At 39.8% G+C, this 25683-nt stretch overlaps 1 protein-coding gene across 3 annotated transcripts in view; it reads right to left on the minus strand.

The window, feature by feature from the left end:
• Positions 1 to 22565, minus strand: part of ap2a1 (adaptor related protein complex 2 subunit alpha 1) — a 48557-nt gene extending 25992 nt beyond the window's left edge. For all 3 annotated transcript variants that reach the window (XM_041957991.1, XM_041957990.1, XM_041957992.1), the window contains exons 1-2: positions 21780 to 22565; positions 16746 to 16957 (exon numbers count right to left, since the gene is read on the minus strand). In XM_041957991.1, coding sequence (XP_041813925.1) covers positions 16746 to 16957; positions 21780 to 21846 — 279 coding nt within the window. In that variant the 5' untranslated portion in view covers positions 21847 to 22565. The remainder of the gene's footprint in view (positions 1 to 16745; positions 16958 to 21779) is intronic.
• Between the last annotated feature and the right edge of the window lie 3118 nt (positions 22566 to 25683).

Consider the following 25683-nt stretch of genomic DNA (forward strand, 5'->3'; position numbering starts at 1 on the left):
AAACAGCATTCATTTAGCCTGGCAGGATATTCGACAAACATGTAGGAAGACCCTCGACAATGCCAGGGCAGCCTATTACTCATCCGTAATAGAGGAAAACACATCAGGTTTCTGTTCAGCACTGAAGCCAGGCTGACGGAGAGTCATAACTCTATTGTGTCATGGGATTGTGTTCTTAAATCATAAAATTCTAATTACTAGAGACAAAATTCTGAGCCCTCTTGGCCTTATCTGATTTATCTTCTAACACAGGAATCTTAGAAATGGCTGTTAAAGCTGAAATATATTTAGACTGCTTTTCTCCCATTGACCTTAATCAATTAACATGTCTCTTAGACCCCATCCCAGCTGGGCTGCTTTAAAGAAGTTACCCGTAATTCTTTAACAGATATAATCAATTTGTCTTCATCAACAGGATATGTACCACAATCCTTTAAAGTGGTTGGAATTAAACTTCTTTTTAAAAAGCCTACTCTTGATCAAGGAGTTTTATAAACTATAAAATATAAAATATAAACCTCCCCTTGTTCTAAAATCCTTGAGAAACCAGATGCCAGTTTTCCAGACCAGACTTTCTACATGACAACAACATAACATCTTATTTGAGAGATTTCAGTCATGATTTAAGAGTGCATCATAACCTAGAGACAGCTACAAATTACCCTCTAATTGCATCAGACAAAGGGCTTGTCTCTTCATTTGTCTTGTTAGATTTTAGAGCAGATACTGGAACACCTGACTGGCATTACAGGAACCGTATTAAGCTGGTTTAAATCCTACTTATCAGACCAATTTCAGTTTGTATACGGAAATAGTGATTCCCCAGGGCATGACAAAGTTAGTCCTGGAGTTCCACAAGGTTCTGTGCTGAGGAAACACTCCATAAATTTGCATTGCTATGTTGATGATAGTTTGACTCATCAATGACGCCAGAAGAAACCATCAGTTAGTACTCTCAGAGAGCTCCTAACTTAGCCTAAAAACATCTAGCAATGAGGCCTAGCTAAGCAGTGATTTAGGAAAAATCTCAGTTCAACTCTGAGCAAGCAGGGGACTGAAACTTTTATCTTAGCGAGGAGGCAAGGTTGACCCCGTTGCTAGGTATGACACATACCTTTAAGAGGTGTGACTGGTTGGTGATACCAGACCGTGAAATCGATAGGCCTAATCATGGAACTTGGTCTATGTTAAGACGCTGTAAGATGGTGTAATTACGAATTTCTTAGTGCTTAACAAAGGCAACTGGACTTGCTTGAGGTTCTAAGATTAGATAAGATAGACTTTGTTAATCCCCAGGTGGGGGAATTAGAGTGTTACAAGAAGTTGACTATATATATGTGCATTTTATACAAGGGATTATACTACCAATGCAAAATATTGAAAAATATATAAAATTGCACAAGGATATCAAAAAGAAATTTCACATGAAAATGTGACAATTGCACATCAATGTAAAGAATTGCACATGACTGGTATGGATAAGTTAAGTTCAGTGTCTGCTGTATTGCACAGTAGATAAGTATATGTGTCACAGTAGTGACAGAAATATATATGAATAGGTGTAGTACTTAAAGAAAATAAAAGAATGAAATATTGCACAAGGTATTGCATGTATGTGATAGATGTCTAGATGTTTTGCCTCTAATAAAGGGGCTTTTTCAGTTCTTTTTTCCCTCATATTTAAATTTGAAAAAAAAAAAACAATATTCACAGGCATTTAACGAAAACATTTTCCATTTTTCACCATGGAATCCAATAAACTTTTTTTTTTGAGCCTTGAAGCACCATATGAACCCTAGGATGCCTATTATCCCATAAAAAAGAAGACATCAGCAAATTTGAAGACTGATTTTGAAAGGAATACTGGGACGCTCTGAGATAGAAAAAAAATCTAGGCATTTTAACACACACAATTTTATCTGCAAGACACAACTTCATTACAAAGGTCGACTTTAAGATTATTAATTAAGGGTACATAATAGTTATGGTAAAGACCAGATACAGTACAGGTCATGTTTATTCTCAAATATTCAAATCCTGTCCTAAGAAGAGGGAAGAGTAAGCCTGCCTCCCAACTGCAAGGGTTGAGCTGTTGACGAAATGATTCACTTTCTGAAAAGTTTAATTTACATCCTGAACAACTGCCAAAACGATGCAGCATATTCATAACGTTAGGGGCACATGGCACAGGGACTGAAAAGTATAGCAAGAGGTCATCTGCATATAAGGACATCCTATGTTTTATATTATTCCTGTACTTTGCATTGAAGTGTGGCGAGGTTTTCAGCAAATAGAAAGTGTCTCAATGGCCAAAGCAAGCTGGAGGAATGGGCTGGGAGGGCAACCTTGCTCTGCAGCCCTTGACAGTGGAATGGGCTTGGAACAGAATTTGCTCGTTATTATTGATGCTTTACGTGAGAATTTTTTTAACGTTGTGTACAAATAAGGCCACTCAGCTCAGTTGAACAACTCCACATCCAGGGAGATCAACACCTCAGGAGTCTCTGAGGATGCAAAGGAGAGGATGACACCAAGGAGCCTATGTATAATGGTAAAAGAATGACAACCCTTGATGAGGCCGGTTTAATCCATAGGGATTATGTCTGTTATAGCGGTATCTACCATACTAGCAAGAGGTTTAGCTAGAATCTTTACATCTCCATTTGAAATCGATATTGGCCAATATGAGCTACACTCCTTTTCATCCTTTCCGAACTTTAATAAAAGTTAAACAGAAGCTTCTGTGAGTGTTTGTGACAAGGCCCCCTGAGCCAGGGAATGCTCATTCATTTCAAGGAGGAGAGGAACAATTTGTACAAAAATCTTTTGTAAAATTCAATTGCATAGCCATCTGGTGTGGGGGCCTTGCCACTTTACATTGCTGTGATTGATTTCATGACTTCCTCTTGTGTAAGGGGTTCATCCAAATTTGTCCTCTTATCCAAATCTATTGAAGGAGCATCAAGGTTAACTAAAAAGTCATGAAGCATCTCCCATTAGAATGGTCTGATTCTACAATGCTGGAATATATACTGTTTTCTTAATCTATGAAAAAAATCATTCCTCAACATGAATGATGTACAAAAAATGTGATTTTGGGGGCGCCAGCGAGCCGCAATGGAGTGAGACGCGCTTTTGTGAGCTCCTGCAGAATCTCCATTATTATCATATATTACAAGACATCTGCGCTCAAAACCATAAATTAAATGTGATAACTGTGTAATTAAAACTATTCGGCGACGTCAGTGGGCTGCAGAATTGACGTGGATGGCAGCAAATCTCCGAAAATATAAATACGAAGGTCGGCCCAACACGAGGCCTAAAACCTCATCCGCTAACAGTCCAGACAAATCCGACCTGACCTCACTTGCACCTGAAGTAAGTACAGGCATGGACACGGCAACGATCAAAGCTGACATTCTTTCTTCACTGAGAAAAGATATAGCGACTGTTATCAGAGAAGAATTGAAGAGTGCGCTAGCAGAGGATTTTGAATCGTTGAAGAAGGAAATAAAAGACGTAAAAACTGAGATAGCTAACAACACAACCGCTATGCGTACAGAAGTGGAGCTTGTAAAAGCTAATGTGAAGGCTGTCGAGCTCGGGCTATCAGAGTGGTCTGATGAAGTTGTATCGATGCAAACCACTGTAACAGACCTCAGGAAGCAAGTTGAAGGACTAAAAGAAAAGTGTGAGGACATGGAGGGCAGGATGAGGAGAGGAAACATCCGGATCACGGGTGTAGCTGAAGAGCCGGGTTCGAGCTCTCCAACCGCGGTCTCCAAACTCCTCAAAGATGTGCTACACCTGGACAGAGAGATATTAATCCAACGGTCACACCGCAGCCTGACACAAAGAAGACCCGGAGACAAGCCGCGTGTCATTATTGCGAAGCTACACAACGAGGGAGATGCCATGGATATTCTGAGGAAAGCCAGAGACCGAGGCGGCCAACTCAACTACAACGGAAACCAGATCGCTATCTTCCCGGACTACACTGCCAAGGTCGCCAGAGACAGGGCGGCGTTTACGCCCGCCAGAAAGATGCTTCGTGGGAAACCGGGCGTCCGCTACGGTTTGCTGTATCCGGCCAGGCTCCGCATCACCAACAACAACGATGAGCGGGAGTTCGTGGATGTTACCAAGGCAATGGACTATATAAAGAAACACATCCTCTCAGCTGATGGGCCGGAGTACTGAGCAACAGCATCCTTAATAGGTATTAGTTCTCAATTTAAAAAAGGGGAAAACAAAAAAACAAACCCTTTTGCATGCTATGTCTATGATCCTTATGGCATTGCGATCTCATATAAGAGTAAGTGTAATTAATAAGTGAGAGTTAGACTATCAGCATAGCTTACGTAAAAGTATTCCCACCGCTCTGGCAAAAAATAATTTACTGCAGCACACAGTTATATTTACAACACAAGTCATTGAGTTTAAGGTGTCTTTGTTTTTATTTTATTTTATTCTTTTGTAACTAATTTGGAGTTCTGGGACAGCTCAAGGTGCATATTTACTGATTCAGGAACACTGTTTGGCTTCTGTCCAAACCGAAGCGAACTTGGTTCCTTAAGGACTGTTCGCACAGCTGCATGTTGGAGATGCAGCCTGGAACTGTGCCCCACAGGACCAACCGGAAACTTGTGTTAGCCGGGTTCTTGGCTATGGTAGTTCTATGTTCAGTTCTGTTTGGGACGATCCCCTTGTTCCCCAGGGATCTAGCAAGAATAAGAGCAACAGTTAAAGTTTTTATTTCCATAATCTTTCAGGATACGAAACCTTTGTTAAAACCAAAAGACTATAAAGCATATGCTGCTGTTTACTTCCTAATTCTTAGTTATTCTACATGTAGCATACAATCTTTATATATACACCTACCGTATTGTTTGCCTTATTTCATTTTCCCCAACTTTTTAATTTGTTTATTTCATATTATTTTGCGTCTTCTCTCTTGTCCCTCACATCTGACACTGCTTTTAAGATATGGGAGCAATTAAGATGATAAGTTATAATGTCAAGGGTCTTCATAGTCCAATCAAAAGAAAGAAAATTTTGAATCAGTTAAAAAGAAACGGCTGCCAGATCGCATTTTTGCAAGAAACTCACCTCTCAGATATAGAACATGAGAAATTAAAGAAGTCCTGGGCAGACAAGGTATTTTACTCATCACATCCATCGGACAGGAAAAGAGGTGTCTCTATTTTGATACATAGACAGGTCAATTTCACATTAACCAAAATTCATAAAGACTCTGCAGGGAGATTTATAATGGTGAATGGATTGATAGATGGAGTGGAAGTTTGCCTTATGAATATATATGCTCCAAATGAGGATGAGCCTAGCTTTATTCGCACGGTCTTCTCCATAATACTACAGCATAGTTCTGGTATTTTATTGCTAGGAGGAGACTTCAATTGTGTCATGTCCCAACATCTGGATAGACAACCTGTACCTAATACTCCTGCCTCTAGGATGAGCAATATGCTTAGGCATTTGTCAGTGGAGTCTGGTCTGGTAGACATTTGGAGAAGCAAACACCCTAAAGGTAGGGACTTTACATTTTTTTCGAATAGGCATTCATCATACTCCAGAATAGATCTCCTTTTTACTCCTAAGGCAGAATCTTATAGAGTAGTTGACATAAAGATCCTCCCAATTACATTATCCGATCACGCCCCTCTTGTACTCACATGGATCATTGGCAACAGACCATCAACTAAACAATGGCGATTAAGAGCGTCGCTCCTTAATGATAAAGAATTCATTACATTTATAAAAAATGAGCTAAAAAATTATCTTGATACAAATGCCTCGCCTGAAATATCTCCCCTTATTCTATGGGACTGTGCAAAGGCATATATTAGAGGTCGAATCATTTCCTTTGCAAGTGCCAGGAAAAGAAAAAGGGAAGAAAAACAGCGAAAATTAGAAGACAATATAAGGCAGCTTGAGCAACAACACAAAATAAATTCAACCTCAAGCTTGTTAAACATGCTTAAAGAGGCACGCAGGGATCTAAACAGCTTAATTAATGAAAAAATAGAGGGCAATTTAAGGTTTACAAACCAAAAATACTACGAATATGGCAATAGGGCGAGCAGGTTACTAGCTCTAAGACTTAAGAAACAACAATCATCTAACATAGTACAGAAATTGAAGGATAATAATTTAACTCTCAACAAACCGGATGGAATATCTCAGTCCTTTGCAGAATTTTACAAGACCTTGTACAAAAATACAGATACTTGTACAAATGATGAGGAATTAGAACAATTCTTAAAAGACATTAAAGTAAAACAGTTACCTGAACCTATGGCAAGAGCATTGGATGAGCCAATAAAGGACCTAGAAATTCGTCAGATAATCTCCACTCTGAAAAATAATAAGAGCCCTGGCCCAGATGGGTATATTAATGAATTTTATAAAGTCTTTATAGAGATTATATCACCCCTACACTACTAGATGCTTACCATCATGCATTTCAATCTGGAACCATGGCCCCCTCATGGAGAGACGCTATAATAGTGGTAATCCATAAGGAGGGCAAAGATCCCACCAAATGTCAGTCATATAGGCCGATCTCGCTACTGAACACAGATGTACGGATCTTAACAGCTATCCTCGCGAGACGTGTCAATAAAATTATTACGGAAATTATTCATCCCGATCAGACAGGATTCATAAAAGGAAGATACTATGGGGATAATGTGAGAAGGTTGCTCAATTTAATGACACATCCGAAAGTTAAAGAAGAGGAGTCAATGATACTATCCTTAGACGCTATGAAAGCATTCGATCGAGTATCCTGGCGATACTTAATTCAAACTCTGAAACGATTCAAATTTGGCCCAAACTTCATTAAATGGATACAAACTTTATATTCTGACCCACAATCCGCAGTTAAGGTGAACGGGTTTCTCTCAGATCGCTTCACCTTAGAACGTGGATGTAGACAAGGCTGTTCACTATCTCCCTTATTATTGATATCAGTATTGAACCACTAGCACAGTTGATTAGGGATGATGATAATATAAAGGGGATTACGATAAATGGAGAACAACATAAAATATCAATGTATGCAGATGATGTACTGTTGTATCTTACAAAACCTATAACAACAATACCATATTTAAAGGATCTTATTTTCACATATGGATACTTCTAGGGCTATAAATTAAACGTGGATAAAACAATGGCCATGGATATTGGTGGCAACATTTCAGATGCAACTAAATTGCGTAGCGGGTTTAAATGGCCAGCAGATGGAATTAAATATCTGGGCATTCATATATCGCCTTTATTAGAACAATTGCACGATCTCAATTACAAAAGTCTCATCCATAACATCAGTAAGGACTTGGATCGATGGTCAATATTGCCTCTGTCTCTATTAGGCCGCATTGAGAGTGTCCGTATGAATGTACTGCCTAAATTACTGTATCTGTTTCAAATGTTACCTATTGACATTCCCAAAACTACATTTGACAAATTAGACAAGTTAATCTCAGTATTTATCTGGCAAAGAAAGCGACCAAGAATTAGACTAAAAACGCTACAGTTACCTAAACCAAGGGGAGGGTTCAGACTCCCAAATTTGAGATATTATTTCTGGGCTGCACAACTAAAACCATTAATAGTCTGGATTCAGGACCATTCATATACACAATGGCTCGATATTGAAAAGAGCTTATGTGAAAGACCTCTAAAGGCCCTGCCATTTTCAGATGTCCATTCAAAAAAAAATAAATATGGGACAATGGACCAAAAACACGTTAAAAATATGGAAGACAATAAAATGTACATTTGGCCTGTCTAAAACAATTTCAGCACTCACTAATATTGGATATATAAATGAGTTTATGCCCTCTAAATTAGATGCAGGGTTTGGAAAATGGTCCAAGTATGGGCTCGCCAACTTACATCAGCTCCACAATGCTGGTAATTTAAAATTATTTACACAACTATCGGAGGAATTTAAACTTCCAAGCACAGATTTCTTCAGGTACCTACAGCTAAGGGATTTCTTATTAAAACACAAGGATTGGGCTAAAGTTGTTAAGCCAACGCTAATTGAAGAATTGTTGATAAAAGTACAAATAGGAAAGTGGGATAAGAAACTAATAAGCTGTTGCTACCAAATATTCTTGGGCATGAATTTGAATAATACTACACAGATCAAAGAAAGATGGGAAATTGATATTAATTCCAGCATATCATGCGATATGTGGGAGGAAATATGTACTGGTGTACATTTGGTAACTAATTCAAACATATGGAGGGAATTCAAATGGAAGATTATCATGAGGTTCTTTAGGACACCTGAAATAATGGCCAAATTTGACAATATACATTCAAACAAATGCTGGAGAAACTGTGGCCCACATATTGGCAGTCAGATTCACATGTTTTGGCTATGTCCGAAACTGGAAAGTTTCTGGAAAGAAGTGTTTAAAACACTTAATGCAATATGTGGGGTAAATATTGTAAGGGACCCAATGGTGGCTTTACTAGGTCTATTACCAAAAGGCATCAATGGAAATGCCAAAACATATCTTGTACAAATACTATTAGCAACAGCGATTAAATGCATTACAGTAAAGTGGCTGAAGCCTGATCCTCCGACATACAGTATTTGGATTGGAAAAATAATGGAAGTATACCAAATGGAACAAATAACATACTCCCTGAGACTTCAAAAAGATATATTCACTAGAAGGTGGGGCCCTGCAATGGGTATACTGTTATAGTGAGGAACCCATTTGATCTATATCATTGATCTAATATCTATATATCATTTTTTTTTTTATTCTATTTTTATTTTATTGTACTTTGTCTATCCCATTCTGTTGTATTTCATTTATTATTTTTTCATTCTGTCACTATAGCTCTGCCCTCATTTTTATTTTGGAATTGTTATCATGCCCATATAAGCACTAAGTTGTAAAATTTTGAGGGAAAAAGGAAAAAACAGCAGACATGATGTATGTGATTTTGTATATATGTTCTAAATGCAACTGAAATAAAAACTAAGTTCAAAAAAAAAAAATGTGATTTTTTTTTATTTGGAAAAAGAAAGCACCAAGGATCTATGCAGCCTGCTTCGTTCACAAATGAAGACAGAGCACAAGCAATCTTGGACGGATAAACTGCTTTGGAACATGAACGATCGAAGACTGGATTTACAACACAGTTCAAGTCACAACCAAATATCAAATGTTGTGAGTTCATGCTGGGTAGTACAGAGATAAACCTACTCACAAAATTGGCATCATTCTAGATTCAAGATGGCGCTGGATGAACAGCAGCTGGTTACGGTTGCTCTGACCCATTTTCTTACTTTTCCTTTTTTCTATTGTAAATAGACACTTTTCCTTATCTTTCTTTAAAGTGGGTGAAGCATTATGCAACTCTGCACGTGGGAAACCCACTTTTATTACACTTTTATTTTGTTTGGCACTGTTTTTTCATTTTTTGGGATCCGCATTGGGGACCCCTTTTGGATTCAGCCACAGCTCCAAGCACACCACGTAAACACGTCAAGAACTCCTTAGTCTGCGCAGCCCTTCTTTGCTACGGAGATACGGAGGAAAAGGAGAGGCTGCAGTGGTGGACAAAAGAAGCAGAGGACTTCTATTCCCTCTGTCACCATGGGAAACGTCCACTCTATCTCCAACAAGACGGAGGAGCTGGCTGCGCTAACCTGACAGCAGAGGGAGTACCTGGAGTGCAGCCTCATGTGATTCTGGGAGACGTGGCTGAATGGACTCATACCAGGCTCAGTGGTTTCCCTGCACGGATTTACACTTGCGTGCGTGGACTGTAGTGGGGTGGAGAATGGTAAGAAGAAAGGTGGGGGGCTGGGGGTGTATGTGAATGAGTGCTGGTGCAACCCGGCAAACGTGCACGTGAAGGAACAGCTGTGCACACGGGACCTAGAGATCCTTGTTGTGGCCATGCGGCTGTACTATCTACCGAGGGAGTTTTCGCATGTGATTGTGTTTTGAGTGTACATTCCTCCTTCAGTGGAGGCTTCGGCCGCGTGTGAGTATGCGAATGTGAAGGATGCTTACACCCCCTGCCCCCTCCCCCACCTTGGGCGGTCTGATCACAACCTTGTTCATCTGCTCCCCCAATACATGCCCAGGGTGCGAAAGGCACTGCACAGAAGAGGACTGGGAAAGTGTGGACTGAGGAGGCTAATGAGAGACTGAGGGACTGTCCAAACCACAGACTGGAGCATGCTCTGCAGCTCTTATGGAGATGACATCGATGGCCTTACGCACTGCATCACGGACTAGATAAACTTCTGTGTGGACAGCACTGTGCCAACTCAAACGGTACAGTGCTTCTCCAACAACCACCCCTGGGTCACCCCTGAGCTCAAAGCCCTCCTGAACCAGAAGAAAAGGGCTTTTAACTCAGGGGACAGAGAGGAACAGAAGAGAGTCCAGCTTGAGCTACAATGGAGGATCAGGCGGTCCAAGAAGGATTATGGAAAGAAACTGGAGGAGAAGCTGGCCCAGAACAACGCGTGAGACGTGTGGAGAGGACTGAAGAATATCTCTGGATTTAGACAGAGTGCCAGAGGGACAGCTGATGGAGACCAGCGCTGGGCGGATGAATTAAACAGATTTGATTCTGGGGGAGGACACTGAGACAGTGGATAGTTTCAAGTATCTGGGTGCTCACCTCAACAATAAACTGGAATGGTCCCACAACACAGACGTCCTGTACAAGAGGGGCCGGAGTCGCCTCCACCTCCTGAGGAGACTGAGGTCCTTCGGAGTGTGTAGACCCCTGCTCAGGACTTTTTATGACTCTGTGGTAGCCTCTGCTATCATCTACACTGTCGTCTGCTGGGCCGCGGGCAGAACAGAGCGGGACAGAAAGAGACTGAACAAGCTGGTCAGGAGGGCCAGCTCTGTCCTGGGCCGCCCACTGGACTCTGTGGAGGAGGTGGGTGAGAGGAGGCTGTTGGCCAAGCTCACAGCCATCATGGACAACAGCTCTCACCCACTGCACCGGACTGTAGAGGAGCTGAGCAGCTCTTTCAGTGGCCAACAAAGAAATCCTCAGTGCATGAAGGAACGCTACCGCAGGTCATTCATTCCCACTGCTGTCAGACTGCACAATGCCAATGGATAGTTATTATGTGCAATAACCTCTGTTAAAATGAAGTTTTAGTACTTGGCCCCACACAACTCAGAAACTCACAATCTGATATAGCTACTCTGGGTGGCCTTGTCATGGTCTGTAGCAGCAATGTAAGGAATGTGGGAGTTATCTTTGATCAGGCTATGTCCTTTAACTCCCAGGTAAAACAAATTTGAAGGACTGCCTTTTTGTCCATGCACTTGTTGCTTCCAGACTGGATTATTGCAATTCCTTACTATCATGCTGCCCAAAAAAGTTGCTAAAGACTCTTCAACTAATCCAGATTACCGTGCGACGTTTTCTGTCAGAAACTTGGAAAGGAGATCACATTTCTCCCATATGAGCCTCTCTATGCTAGCTCCCAATAAAATCTAGAATAGCACTTCTTCTCCTTACATATAAAGCCCTAAATGGTAAGGCACCATCATCCATGCATCATACATACATCCCAGAATGCATGCTGACTTGACTGACTTCCTAAATCCCAAAAGCAGAATCAGAGCCAGAGCTTTCAGCTATTTATACTATTATTATATTCATATATTGATCTTATATACATATGTATACTACCATATATTAATACACATATATTAATATGTATTTTACGTATTAATACGTCATACACACACCATATACATCTACTTCCATATACTATTATTAGTCATATTTCTATTATTATTACAACATTATTTCTGGAATTGTCACTGCTGTGGATATCACACACTCTCTCTCTCTCTCTGTCTCCAACCAGTCGAGGCAGATGGTATGATGTATACATACATACAATGAAAATTAAATGTGGACTGCTTAACATCAAATATCTGTCCTCTAAAGCTGTATTAGTAAATGAGTTAATATCAGATCATAATATTGATTTATTTTGCCTAACTGAAACCTGGCTGTCTCATGATGAGTATGTTAGCCTAAATAAAGCTAGTCCTCCTAGTCATACTAATACTTATGTTCCTCGAGGCAGCGGCAGAGGAGGTGGAGTTGCAGCCATTTTTGACTCTAGCTTATTGATCAACCCTAGACCTAAACTCAATTATAACTCATTTGAAAGTCTTGTTCTTAATCTTTCAAACTGAACCTGGAAAACATCACAGATAGTTTTATTTGTCATAGTGTATGGGCCTCCTGGTCCTAATTCAGAATTTATATGTGAAGTTTCTATCAGGGTTAGTCCTTAAAAAGACATAATAATTATTGTAGGTGACTCTAATGTTCATGTGGACGTTGATAATGATAGCCTTAGTACTGCATTCATCTCATTGTAAGACTCAATTGGCTTCCATCAGAGTGTTCATGGACCTACTCACTGTTTTAACCACACTCTCGACCTTGTTCTGACATATGGCATTGAAATTGAACCACCATCTAGAAGTATTTCGTCTTGCCTGGCAAGACAGTCTTAAAACATACAGGGAAGCCCTCCGAACAGCCACAGCAGCCTAATACTCTTCACTAATAGAGGAAAATAAAAACAATCCCAGGTTTCTCTTCAGCACTGTAGCCAGGCTGACAGAGAGTCATAATTCCATCGATCCTCGTATTCCCTTAAGCCTCAGTAGTAACGACTTCATGAGTTTCTTTCTTATTAGAGACAGAATTCAGCAACTACTGCCCTCAGTGGGTACTGATTTATCTTCAAATACAGAAACCATAGCAGCAGCTGTTAAACCTGTTGTAATTTTTAGACAGTCTCTCTCCTGTCAAGCTTTACGGACTAATTTCAACAATTTCCTCATCAAAATCATCAACCTGTATCTTAGATCCCATCCCTTAGATCTTCTGTGTTAGACATGATCAACCTGTCTCTGTCAACAGGCATGTACCACAGTTCTTTAAAGTAGCTGTAATAAAACCTCTCCTCAAAAAGCCTATCCAGGGGTCTTAGCCAACTACAGACCTATATCTAACCTACCCTTTCTCTTTAAAATTCTTGAGAAAGCAGTTGCTAGTCAGCTGTGCAACTTTTTACATAACAATAGATTATTTGAGGATTTCCAGTCAAGATTTAGAGTGCACCATAGCACAGAGAAAGCATTGGTTAAAGTCTCAAACAACCTTGAAATTGCATCAGACAAAGGACTTGTTTCTGGTATTACTAGATCTTAGTGCCGCATTTGACAATATTGACCATGGTAACCTATTACAGACTGGAACACCTCACTGGCATCAAGGAAACTGCATTAAGCTGGTTTAAATTCTACTTCTCAGAACGACTTCAGTTCGTACAGGTTAATGATGTCTCCTCTGTGTACACTAAAGCAAGTCACAGAGTTCTGCAGGGTTCTGTGTTTGGACCGATCCTTTTCACTCTATATATGATTCCTCTAGGCAACATAATCAGGAAACATTCTATAAATTTTCACTGTTATAAAGATGATACTCAGCTGTATTTATCAATGAAGCCAGAGGAGACCAATCAATTGACTAAACTCCAAGTGTGTCTTAAGTAAATAAAGACCAGGATGACTCACTCACTATCCGATGAGATAGTAACTATGGATGGCATAGCACAGGCCCCCAGTACAACAGTAAGGAATCTGGGAGTCATCTTTGATCAGGATATGTCATTTAACTCCCATGTAAAACAAATCTCAAAGACTGCCTTTTTCCACCTACGTAACATTGTAAAAATCAGGCACTTCCTGTCTCAAAATGATGCAGAAAAACTAGTCCACGCATTTGTTACTTCCAGGCTGGATTATTGCAATTCCTTACTATCAGGCTGTCCCAATTCGTTGCTAAATACTCTCCAACTAATCCAGAACGTGTTCTGACCAAAACCAGGAAAAGAGACCATATTTCTCTGATATTAGCCGCGCTACACTGGCTGCCTGTAAAATCTCGAATAGAATTTAAAATCCTTCTCCTTACCTACAAAGCATTAAATGGTCAGGCACCATCTTATCTTAAAAAAACTTGTAGTACCCTATTACCCCAGTAGAACATCGCAACCCCAGAATGCAGGCTTACTGGCGGTTCCTTAAGTCTCTAAAACCAGACTGGGAGCCAGAGTCTTTAGTTATCAAGCTCCTCTCCTGTGGAACCATCTTCCAGCTATTGTCCGGGAGGCAGACACCCCCTCTACATTTAAGAGCAGGCTTAAAACTTTCCTCTTTGATAAACATTTAGGGCCGGCTCAGGCTTGCCTTGGACCAGCCCCTAGCTATGCTGCCATCGGATTTGGCTGCCGAGGGACTTCCAATGACACCCGAAACTCTTCTCTCCCTCTCCATCTGTATGAGTTCCTGTCCTATCAAGGCATGTTACTGACTTGGCTTCTTCCCCAGAGTCTTTGTGCTTTCTCGTCTTGCAGGTCCGAAGGGAGAGTGGCTGAGCCTGGACTACAGAGTTCACCTGCCGGACATCCATTGCAACTTTTATTGTTATTAGCTATGCTACTTTGCTGCGTATTAGATCATTAGTGCCGTACTCCGTTCATATACTATCTGCTATTGATATGTTAATACAGCACATCATAAATATATCACACAGGCCTCTCTCTGGGTATTTATCAGTTTCGGCTCCAAACCTGACAATTGGGAGGACACATTAAATGTTGTCCCTTTTCCAGCGCAAAGCTATGATGCCAAACAAAAAGTTCTGGACATTGCCATGCAAATAACTAGGAACATTGTTTATCATTTTTACAGTCTTTAGGATGAACATGCAACAGCGATTTTGTTCTTCTTACCGTGTAAGATGCAACACTGTTAAAACACTGATAGAGCCTCTACGTATTCAAGGGAAATCATACTGTTGGTGTTGTATGAAAGAGAGACTGAAGTAAAAGATATTAAAAAGTAACCACCACAACATTGTCACTGTCCTCCATGCTGCCTTCTACGGCTCCCTATTTTCCATCATCGACCACAAAAAACACAAACACAAAAAGGCAAACTTCCGTCCACTGGAAATGGTAAAGGAGTCAATCATCTGTGACCGTTTCTGAACTGTGTTAAACCACCATACAACTTATGTGTTCATCATTAAATTGTTTATTAGAGCACAAAATTGTTTACAAGAGCTATATTCTATTATTTAGAATTCTTTGCAAGAGAGATCTTTACAAATCTAGCATCTCAATTTTCCTCTCAAAATGCACCGATTGATAAATTAACTTCATTTTTCACAAGAATTCTGTTTGAAACACTGCTGCTGTTTACAGTAGTGAAGGAGTCAACTCTCAAACCACTTGAAATAGAGATTGTGACTCAACATTATTCTGCTTACTCAACATTTCCTGTTCCTGCTAAAATGGTCCACCATACAGAATCAGGAAATAGTCGCAGTGGCTGAGGTGTTTGTTCTGCATTTGGAGCATTACACTATGTATAAATCTTTGTGATGCCATTCAAGGGGGCACATTCATTTTGGTATTATATTTGAACTTATGGTTATCACTGACATTGACATTATCGTTTTTAAGTCAAACAAGTATTTCTCCCCTATGGAGACAGGCAGATTATCTGTACATGACTCATACAACAGGTCAGGACCATAAGTACTTTTTTGTTAATGCCTCAAAGAAAACCTTATCACAAGAAAGTACAAGCAATGCCACAAAATCTCCAAAAACACTTAAGAATGAATCTGCATGAGGTTTATTGCCCTGCTGCATTTTCCCAAAAAACTGGGTGTACGGATGAAACCTCATCAAACATTCTTAAAGCTTATTGTCATTGTTTTATATCTCTGTATTTTAAATCTAATGTGTTGGAGATAAAAAAGGATGTAAAATGTATCACATGTATCTTAATTATTCAGTGTTTTCAGCTTGCAGATCACAAGCTAAAAATCAAAGCCATGTTTTTTTGTGCTTACACACATTTGAAACTCAAGGTCAGTAAGTTGGACATGACAATAAACCCCTGGTTTGGACCAGGAGGTTACTAAAGTATTGTAACTATTAAAACATCACTGTCTACTAGCTGATACCTAGCGTGATACTCACATTGTTCGTGATTCTGGCCAGTATATCATTGATGACACAAAGGTCATTGATCTCTCGTTCTGTCAACACTGCCAGTAATCAGCCTTTTGAACCTATGGTTCAATAGAGCAACTGTGTTTGATCCACTGTTCTAACGACTCCAATATGATCACATACTGGTTATTTAGGACCAGAGCATTGTGAATAGTTGCTGATTGTCAAATCCCAAAATTTCGCAATGAATGGTCAGATTCTTCAGCACCTTTTAGATGATGACATTTGTACCACCACCCAACTAGGGGTGACAACAAGAACACAGAGCAGTAAAACTCATTTCTATTCTGTTCATTTTGTCTCAAATTCATTTGAACATTTTGGAAAAAGTGACAGCCAATCAGGAGAGGTGCTCTTACATTTTATATTAAAGTTTGAACAGGATGCATTTTTTATATTTAAAAAAGTGTTACAACATGATTCTTCAAGTAAAACACATACAGGTTCAACTGTAGACACTACCGGTTCACTGGACTGTGCTGCACAGAGGAGTATGTGATGAATTTGTCATAAATGTAAGCAAGGTGTAAGGTGGAAATAAAGATCATTCAAACACACACACACAACACAACACAACCAGTTGTAGACTTACAATCTGTTTCTCTGTGTACTTGTTGGAGCTCAGCAGGTTGACTGCCTCCATGTGTCCAAAGTCAATGTCATGGCCAAGCAGGAAGATGAAGAGCAGTTTGCAGACATACTTCTTCTTGCTGTACCCATCCAGAGCCTTGTCCCCTTTAAACTTGGAGCGAATGTTGGCCAGCTCTTTATTGATCCGTTTGATCTCGGCTTCCTTGCTCTTGCCTGTTGAGAAAGGAAGTAGTACAATGCCAACTTTTAAAATACGGACATGAAGAACCCTGTTAAAAAAAAAAATTTCATAGTTTTGCATTCAAGATTCAAAGAGAACACCATCTCTGGAAACCAAGTGCTCGGGGTGAGACCCTTTTTGATAAATATCTATGTATTCATCTAATTCAGTGCATTCAGTGTGTATTCATCTAATTGTTTTACTTTAGTTCCATTATCATAAATAAGACTGCCACAAAAACCTAAATTTTCTTCCTAACCTCAAATTCAATTAGTGTGTGCTAACATGAATAATTAGTTGAGCACACAAGTGCAAATGACTTCGAGTTTTGACATGCAGGCTGGCAAAATACCTGAATTCGTCAAGCTCCAAGGACAGTGAATCTGCTATCAAAACTTTTCTCTCACTCTCCTCACTCGCTCTTATTAGCGAGGCAATATGCAAAACAAAACAATGGTGCCACTTTCAGCCCATTGCAATGACAAACATGGGTGGCTATAGATCATTGGTCAGCAACACGCGACTCTGGAGCCGCATGCGCCTCTTTCATCCCTCTGATGCGGCTCCCTGTGGCTTTTGAAAATAATTAATGAGCATTTAATAAAATGTGTTTTATTATAGTTTGCTCATTTTTAAAACAAACATCACACACGCCTCACAGATGACAGTTTATGATCCTGAAGGATGATGGCATACAGCCCTGATGTGCAGACCCTGTGCGCTGAGGTTCAGGAGCAGAAATCACATTAACCAAGTATGATAAATAGTTCAGTTGCCTACTATTTTGCATATATTCATGCTTTTTTCAGTGAAATAGTCCTTTTATTATTCAGGTTGACAGCTGACTGCATGCTTCAGTAAAAGGATGACGGCACACAGAGAGAGGATGCATTTTTGGTTTGCTGCCTGTGGATAATTTAAGTTCAGTGTTTTTTTCATAAATGCAAGAAGGACTCAAATTGACATTTGACACTTATTTTACTTGAAAGTAACCTTCAACTCAACATCTCTCGTTCATTGATTTCATAAATGCAACACATTATGGTTTGTTTATACATAGCAAGCCAAAAAAAACAAAACAAAAAAAAACGCTATATGCAGTGTCATTTTATTTTAAATGTCAAAAGGGTTTTGCGGCTCCCAGTGTTTTCTTTACTGTGGGAAACGGGTCCAAATGGCTCTTTGAGTGGTAAATGTTTCTGGCCCCTGCTGTAGATCATATGAATCGGAGTTGATTAATATTCTTTCTGTGAGAAACAACAAGTCTCTCCAGATTGTGATGAAACACTGTCGCTGTTTGTAGAGTCAAATCCATGTTTGAAATGCAAGTTTCACTAAAGCATGCTTTGAGCCTTCAATTTTTGACTTTGGGGAACACAAAGAGCCACAAAAAACATAATTATGCAACCCTGAAATGTTATCAGGGTTATTTTGTCCCGTCTTCCAACTATACAGAATGGATGACTAATGCTGGAGTAGGCAAAGTGTGTTGCAAGGATTTTTTGCCACATTTCTTAAAATTCTAACAATCAATAAATCAAATGTTCTGACAGAAAAAAAATGTATCTGGTAAAGTTATCTGTGGCTATTGAAGTCCTGCAATAAAACCATCTTTCAACCACTTTCAACTGGCCTGAATGAAACAATGGCCCACCTGCCTGTTTGCATACCTGTGGGCACTCTGCACTCATTGCACATGACTAGGGTCTTCCACAAGCCTATAGGGCAGATGTATTGCTAAAGCTATACTGAGCTAGTCTCACAAGAATGGCAAAGAAAGTGCAGCCAAAATTTCCCCATACTAACATGCCAACATGGCTATTGAGTTTTAACAATAGCCATGTTTGTTTACAGTTTTATGTTTCATTGTGATAACTATGTGACAGATGTTTTCTTACATGTGCATTTGACATGAGACAGTTTACAATGATGCACGGTTGTATGCTTACAAAACCTAGTTTACTCTTGCTGGTTTCTCAAACTTCACCAACTCCTCCTTTAAAGCATCTCAGCTGTTTCACAATACTAACTTGTATTTAAACTGGATACAGACACCTGCGTTTCTATACCCAGCAATGTATCAACTGCTACTTATAACCACTAGTACACATATTGCTGGCACACCAACATCATGCTCAACATGCCTGTAATTTGCATATCAATTGCAATAACAACACCATGTTAAGAAACAATATACAGTCTCACTGTATCTTTGTTCTCTAAGATAATCTATCAAGGGAAACATAAGTGTTAAATGACTGTGGACAACACTCATATGATTATTAGTTTAACTGATGAGAGTGAGGAGGTACAGTCAGGTAGACCTCCAGAACAGCCGGTTACCATTTTAACCAGACTCACAGCAAACAGTAAATACAGCAAACAGTAAGTTCTGCTTCCAACATGCCTCAATCCAGTGAAGCAGTAAGTCAGACCAAGACAGCCAGAAGATGATGACTTGTCTCATTCAGTTGCACAGAAGATGAAAAGAACTACTTCTCACCAGTTTCCATCTGAAGGGACTAGCTCACTGGAAAAACTGCATGTTGTTGAGGAAGATGCCCAAATACCAGGCATTCATGCTACACCTGTCAAGGAGTCTATTTTGCTTTATCAAAGACAACAAGTAAAGCTAAAGGGAGGGAAATGGAAATATCTTTAAGCTACGATTTAATGAACAGGCTGTGCATAGCTCCATATGGTTCCTCTGCAGATTTGGACTTCAAGACATATACAGTGAAACAAAGATGCAGTGTCACACAAACTGCTTAAAAATTACACAGCTGCACATCTGGAAAACCTTCACAACAGATTTAAGTGATATAGTTCAGAAGTTAAGGAATTGTCATTGTGTTTCTGATCCAACTAGCTTGCCAAAACCTACAGTACATAGGACAGATGAGAGAGAGTTGTGTGACCAGCTGAAATTTGATGTAGAGGAATGCTTGGCTAAGTGGAACATTAGGAGGTAGCATCCCACTGTGATATGTTTCACTTTTGCACAATTGACTTTACTTCTAAGTTTTAATTCCTGGAAATGCATCTTCATTTGGCAGCAAGACTGTTCTGTGCACACTGACAGTGATGTGTCTGGCCTTCCATGTCTGGAGCAAATGGCAAGCCTCCATGCTGAAATTGACAAGTCAGAATACATGATTTTGTATGAATATCTGAAGCTTTAACGGATCGCTGTCAAATTTAATACAGTCGCAAAATCTCCTGAAACAGCCAGTCTCACTCCAACTACGAGGAAAAGAACACACCTTGTTTATGACTGCTCAGACCAAAAGAAATTGTTACACTGTAATAGACAAAAATTAAGGGTTAAAAAGGTCAAGGCACCAATTTCCATAAGAAACAACCTTAGCCAAGCAAATGGCGACATCTGTGTTGGGTGCATCATCGTACATGAGCTGTTGCTATTGTTAGAGGAATTATGATACGAAGCTGACTGTTTGTAGATACGTAAGTGTATGATTGGGTCCCAGTAGCTGGTTCCATTATGGATCTGATTCGAAGTTGGCAAAAAAATTGGATTTGGTAAGCAAAGTCGAACAATTGCTTAATGAAACTTTGATTGTTCCTTTGTATAGGCTTGGGTGATATGACAATATATAGACAGAGACTTAACACATTTGCCAGCTGTCAGAGATTTTGCCATACCATTTTGTGACATCTAACCTTTTCTCTGGATGTACTGTATCAATGTGGGAAATACTGTAAATCGAGGTACTCTGTCAGGTACTTAATTCCATGGACGAGTCATACACAAACATTCCTGTCTGGTTACTTTATTAATCAATATTTTCTTTTGAGAATTTCCAGAAATCTATTCTGTTTCATACCTATATCATGAAAATGATTAAATTAGGAACTAGTGGCTGGGGCCTTTGTTAAAGATTATCATTGTGCCTTATGTATCCAACTTCCGAAAAATACAAACTCAAAACAGGTACGGGTAATTCAGTCTTCCACGTTTTTTATCCAGCCTTTATCATCAGCCTTTGTTTGCCAGCCTTTATGAAGTAAGAATAATTTCAGTTGTCGGCTCAATAGTTCTAAACCTTCATCTACAGCAACTAGGTCTGGCAAAAAGTCTAAACCAAAATCAAAATATTAATAGGGAATAGAGACAAATATTAAATCATCAACTTTTACATTATCATGAACGATTATTTATTCCATGATGCCCTATTTCATAGTGCCCAGTGGTTTGTGCTTGCTAATGGATTGTGGCAGGTTTTTCAGTCTGAAGGGAGATCAGGTTGAGGTCCTCCTGCCTGTATTCTCCTGTTAGGCGCAGAGCCGTTTCCTCCTTACAGCAAAGTTATGAAGCTGTGTGGACTGTCGTGTTGTTGTCATATAATGCTGACATAAACACAGCCTTTCAACTGTAATATGAACCTCCGTTTCCCAGATTAATTTAGACATTTGCATTTCCAATATCGTGCAGATGTTTACGGCCTCAGTTGACTAAAGCGACAGTCAACGCACAAAAACAGTGGGCCTCGTTTTCTGCATTCAGACCTTCGGTTCTGCAGCAAGTACTGGTAAAACGGTCATGTTACGGTCAACGTCTGAGTTTTGTTTGTTACATTACTGAGTAGTTGGCGGTCAGTAAATAAATAGACAGCCAGCTGACTGTTAGGAGGCGATTACTGCTTTGGTAGCCCCACGTCACTTCACTAATGTTACAGTATGAAAAAGGGTACAGCCAGCAACTCAAGTAACTTAATGTCAACCGATGCCAATGGCGTCGAATTAGAATCAACGTTACATAAATTAGCAAGTACAACGAAATAAAATGCCACTTACAATTTCTAATGTCCGAAATGAAAACAGCTAATCCGCGCATTCCATCTCCTTTCGACACAGCCGGCATTTTTGCAGGTTTCTGTCCTCACTCTGGCCTTATCCGTAAATATGAACTGACGTGGGTCAGCTTTTTGCTCTGGGCTGGAGTGGAAGATGGGCAACTTGGCGTTTGGCAGTAGCTAGCTATTTCGAAGGTCCGCTCGCTCACTACTACTTATCACTGACGGTTACCTACCAAGCTCACTGTGTGCTTGTGCGTGGCTAGCTCCAATAGCATTTGCTAGATTAGCTGGATGGCGGTGGATCAACCAGCAGGGCAAGTTAATGTTATCTCTGTTGACTGGCTCGTTTCCGCTGGCTATGGCAAGCTAACGTTATTTCATTCAATCCTTGTCTAGCTAAGATTAGGATTTACGTGCAGAACACCTACAGTAAAAAATCACTTCAGCTAAAACCACCAACTATTTGGATGCGTCTATGATGAATGTAGTTGGATGTGCTAATGAAAATAACGATCAAAAATATACCGTTAAGTCACTTCGAATCACGCACCGCAAAGCTAGCTTAATGGCTAGCTAGCTAGCTGGCTAGCAATATCAAATACTGGAAAACATCACCGGTTGACCGGAATAACTCAGTAGAGTCTTAACTGCCAACCAGGGATATGAAAGTGTAGCCCTGTTCGCTTTAACAGGCGCTAAATTTGGTAAATAAGATAGCCTATATAATTGATGCCCGTTTAAATTCTCCAGCCTCCACTCCGTGCCTGGGATAAAGCTCGTGACAGACCGACAACGTGACCGCGCGACGTACCCGTGCACGCGTACGGTCCTTTCCGTTGTCCGTGTGCAGCCGGTGATTGGTCCCCTTGCAGTGGTTGCGTCGCCCATTTTTCTAGCTCAGTCATGATATCCTCTGGTTTGATAAATGCTTATATAAACTGCACCGGAGAAGCAGGGCTACATGTAATGGTGAATGCCTGTAGAAATGAAGCGAGGCTTTGATCTACGTTTATTGGCCATTGCCTGTTGACAAGCATCATCACTACTAGCGATTAATTTTTGCAGTGACTGCTGCATGTTTCTTTGACGTTATTAACCACGTTTACACCCAACAGGGTTTTTACTTGATCAGCGCAATTGCTTCAGAACTACGAGTGAAAACTCGATGATATTGATGAAAACCAAGCATCTTCATCGATAATAACAATAGAATACAATAGCAACTTGTAACTTGTTTGTGCTTCATTTATTGATAATAAAAATAATAATAATGAAAACTGACAATGACTGCAAAAAAAACACTTGATTAGAATACTAAGAATAAAACGAAAATAAGGATGAAAATAAAATGAAGAGAATGCATAAGATGGAAAATAAAACCCACTGAATGGTAGTAATAAAATAAACTTCAAAACAGCATTTGAATGCATAAAATCAAATGAAAGCTAATATTAATAGAAGTACAACAGTGTATAAGTGCAAGGCAAAGCAAAAAGTTTCAGGCCTGTATCAGAAAAAAACATAGTTAAAGGACAAAGTAAAGAGGTAAGTATTTGGCTTACTTTTTAAAATATTTAGTGAGCTGGCTTCCATAATTGCTAGAATAATAGCAAGTACATTCCATAGCATCCATGGGTGTAATTGACAATTGCTGCATCCCCGATTTTCTTTTGGTTGTTGTTGGGGACCTCCATTAACCCAACAGCAGTTGATCACAGTGTTCTAGAAGGCAAATAGTGAACAAGGGAGTTAGCCATGTAGCTTGGTCGTTACCCTTTAAGAGCTTTGTATGCAACATCAATTCAAAACATTGCATGAGTCCATGACAGAGCAGCTCAAATTAGAATAATGTGCTCCCTCCTCTTGGTTCTGTCTAACAGCCAAGATGCAGAGTTTTGAATGCGGTATAGTCTCTCAGTGTTTTTTTTTTTTTTTCCCTCAAGAGACCAGTAAAAAAGTGCATTCCAGTTATCAGGTTGACTTGAAAGAAAGGCACATATACGTTTTTCAGCAACCTTTTGATTTATAGTACTTTAGCTGTGTTTCTAAGGTGGAAAAAATATGTTTGCGTCACCTTGTTAGCGTGGGACTTAGAGCTTAGATCTGAATCTAGTATAACACCAAGTCTTGCGACCTCAAAATTAATTGAGGGAATTAATTTCCCCATATTATAAACAGCATATGTACAGTGTTCAATGTCATCTGCATAACTATGGAAACATACATGCGCTCTCTAATGATGTCAGCAATTGTAAGCATGAGAGAACAATAATGGACCACATGGATTCCAAGATTGACGTAACACTCTCTCCCTTTGATGTATGTTTTGAACTAGTTAATACACAGTCAGAGAGATCAACAAGCAATTCAAGACAATTGATTTTAAGCTATACTTAGGTCCAAGAGGACAAGTATTGACTCCTTATTTTCATCTGAATATAGTCTGAGGTTGCTGATTATTTTAATAAAAGCAGCTTCAGTTCTGTGGTGTGCTCTAAAGCCTGATTGAAATTCCTCCAGGATATTATTTTCTTTAAGAGAGGACTTAATTTGTACTGAAACTATCTTTCCAGCACCCTACTGATGAATGGAAACAACAGGAGTTTACTTAATTGAAAGAGGCCGGAGTGTAGCAGTTATCCTTCTCTTTCTTGAAGAAAACATGTAATCTGTAACATTATCTTCCTTTTGCAGGCATAGTGAAATGGCTTCACAGTGACCTTTCTCAGGATCCAAAAGGGTTCAGTGACCACAACACAATCTGTTAGTTGTTCAGCAAGTTGGACGACGCCTAGGCTACTTAAAGTACACATGTTTGATTAGGAATGAGATGCCTTCTTTAGCAACTTGACATTGCAGTGGAAAGGCGAGGTAGAGTGGGGTACATTGATCTTTACATCTTTGGCAATGTCATGGTCCTGTCATGGGGACTCCCCTGAGTCCTGGTGGATCTCCTCCAATGGGAGACTAGGATTGTGATTTAAATTCAATCTTGGCCTCAGGTGAGATTTACTATGCCTGATGAGTTCATTGTTCAGGCTTTTGTTTTTACATGTGGGCACCTCCTTGCTCACCCACTTCGTGAGCTTCCACATTTATTGCATAAGCCCTCATGCAATTCTTTGCTTGATCATTGACGATCACATCAAAATTATAAAATTGAAAATAAAATGAATACAAACAAAACAGGGCAGAAAAGAAAAGGTAGATGGGGTTAATAGACTTACTCTTGGAAAGAAGTGAAGTTAGGCAGTGGGATGGCCATGAACTGTACAAAGCATGATGAAGCGACAGTAGGGAATCCAGTCTGGGTCATTAGTCATTGGGTGATGACAGGCTCACATAAATGTGGTGGTAAGTCCAGCTGGTTTGAGACTGAACTGAACCAATTTAGTCCCTTCAGCCAGAAGCTGTTGTTAAAGGGTGTCTTAAGGTCTAAACCAACATTCAGTGCAAACTTTAGTCAGTAAATGTTCTGCCTACTACAATGGGTTGGTTAAGGATGAATCCTATTGCTAAGTTCTTAGGGTCAACAGAAATTGGAATTGCACTTCCAAGACAATACACCAGGTCTACTTGTGAAGGTTAGACAATAGTTGTAGCGGATTTGAGGATCTGGTCAACCAAGTCCAAGGAGACCAGAAATGCTGGAATCTTCAGGCTGTTAACCAAGAAGCTTACTTCTCTAGTGAGGCTCTACATTAGATTTGGTTTGGCAAACCTGAAATTAAAGATTTTACAGCATACTTGGTCCTCACAGTGAGACCCTTTCCTGTCATAGTAGTCTAGACATTGTCTAGGTTGTCATCTCTGGTTAATGATGACCGGTCCTGTCAGTTTGAAGCTGTGGAAAGAGTTTTTGACCAGTATCCCTAGCAGCTGATGCACCATCACCTGAATTG

The sequence above is a fragment of the Chelmon rostratus genome, chromosome 17 (genome assembly GCF_017976325.1).
Source record: "Chelmon rostratus isolate fCheRos1 chromosome 17, fCheRos1.pri, whole genome shotgun sequence".
Classification (NCBI taxonomy): Eukaryota; Metazoa; Chordata; class Actinopteri; order Chaetodontiformes; family Chaetodontidae; genus Chelmon; species Chelmon rostratus.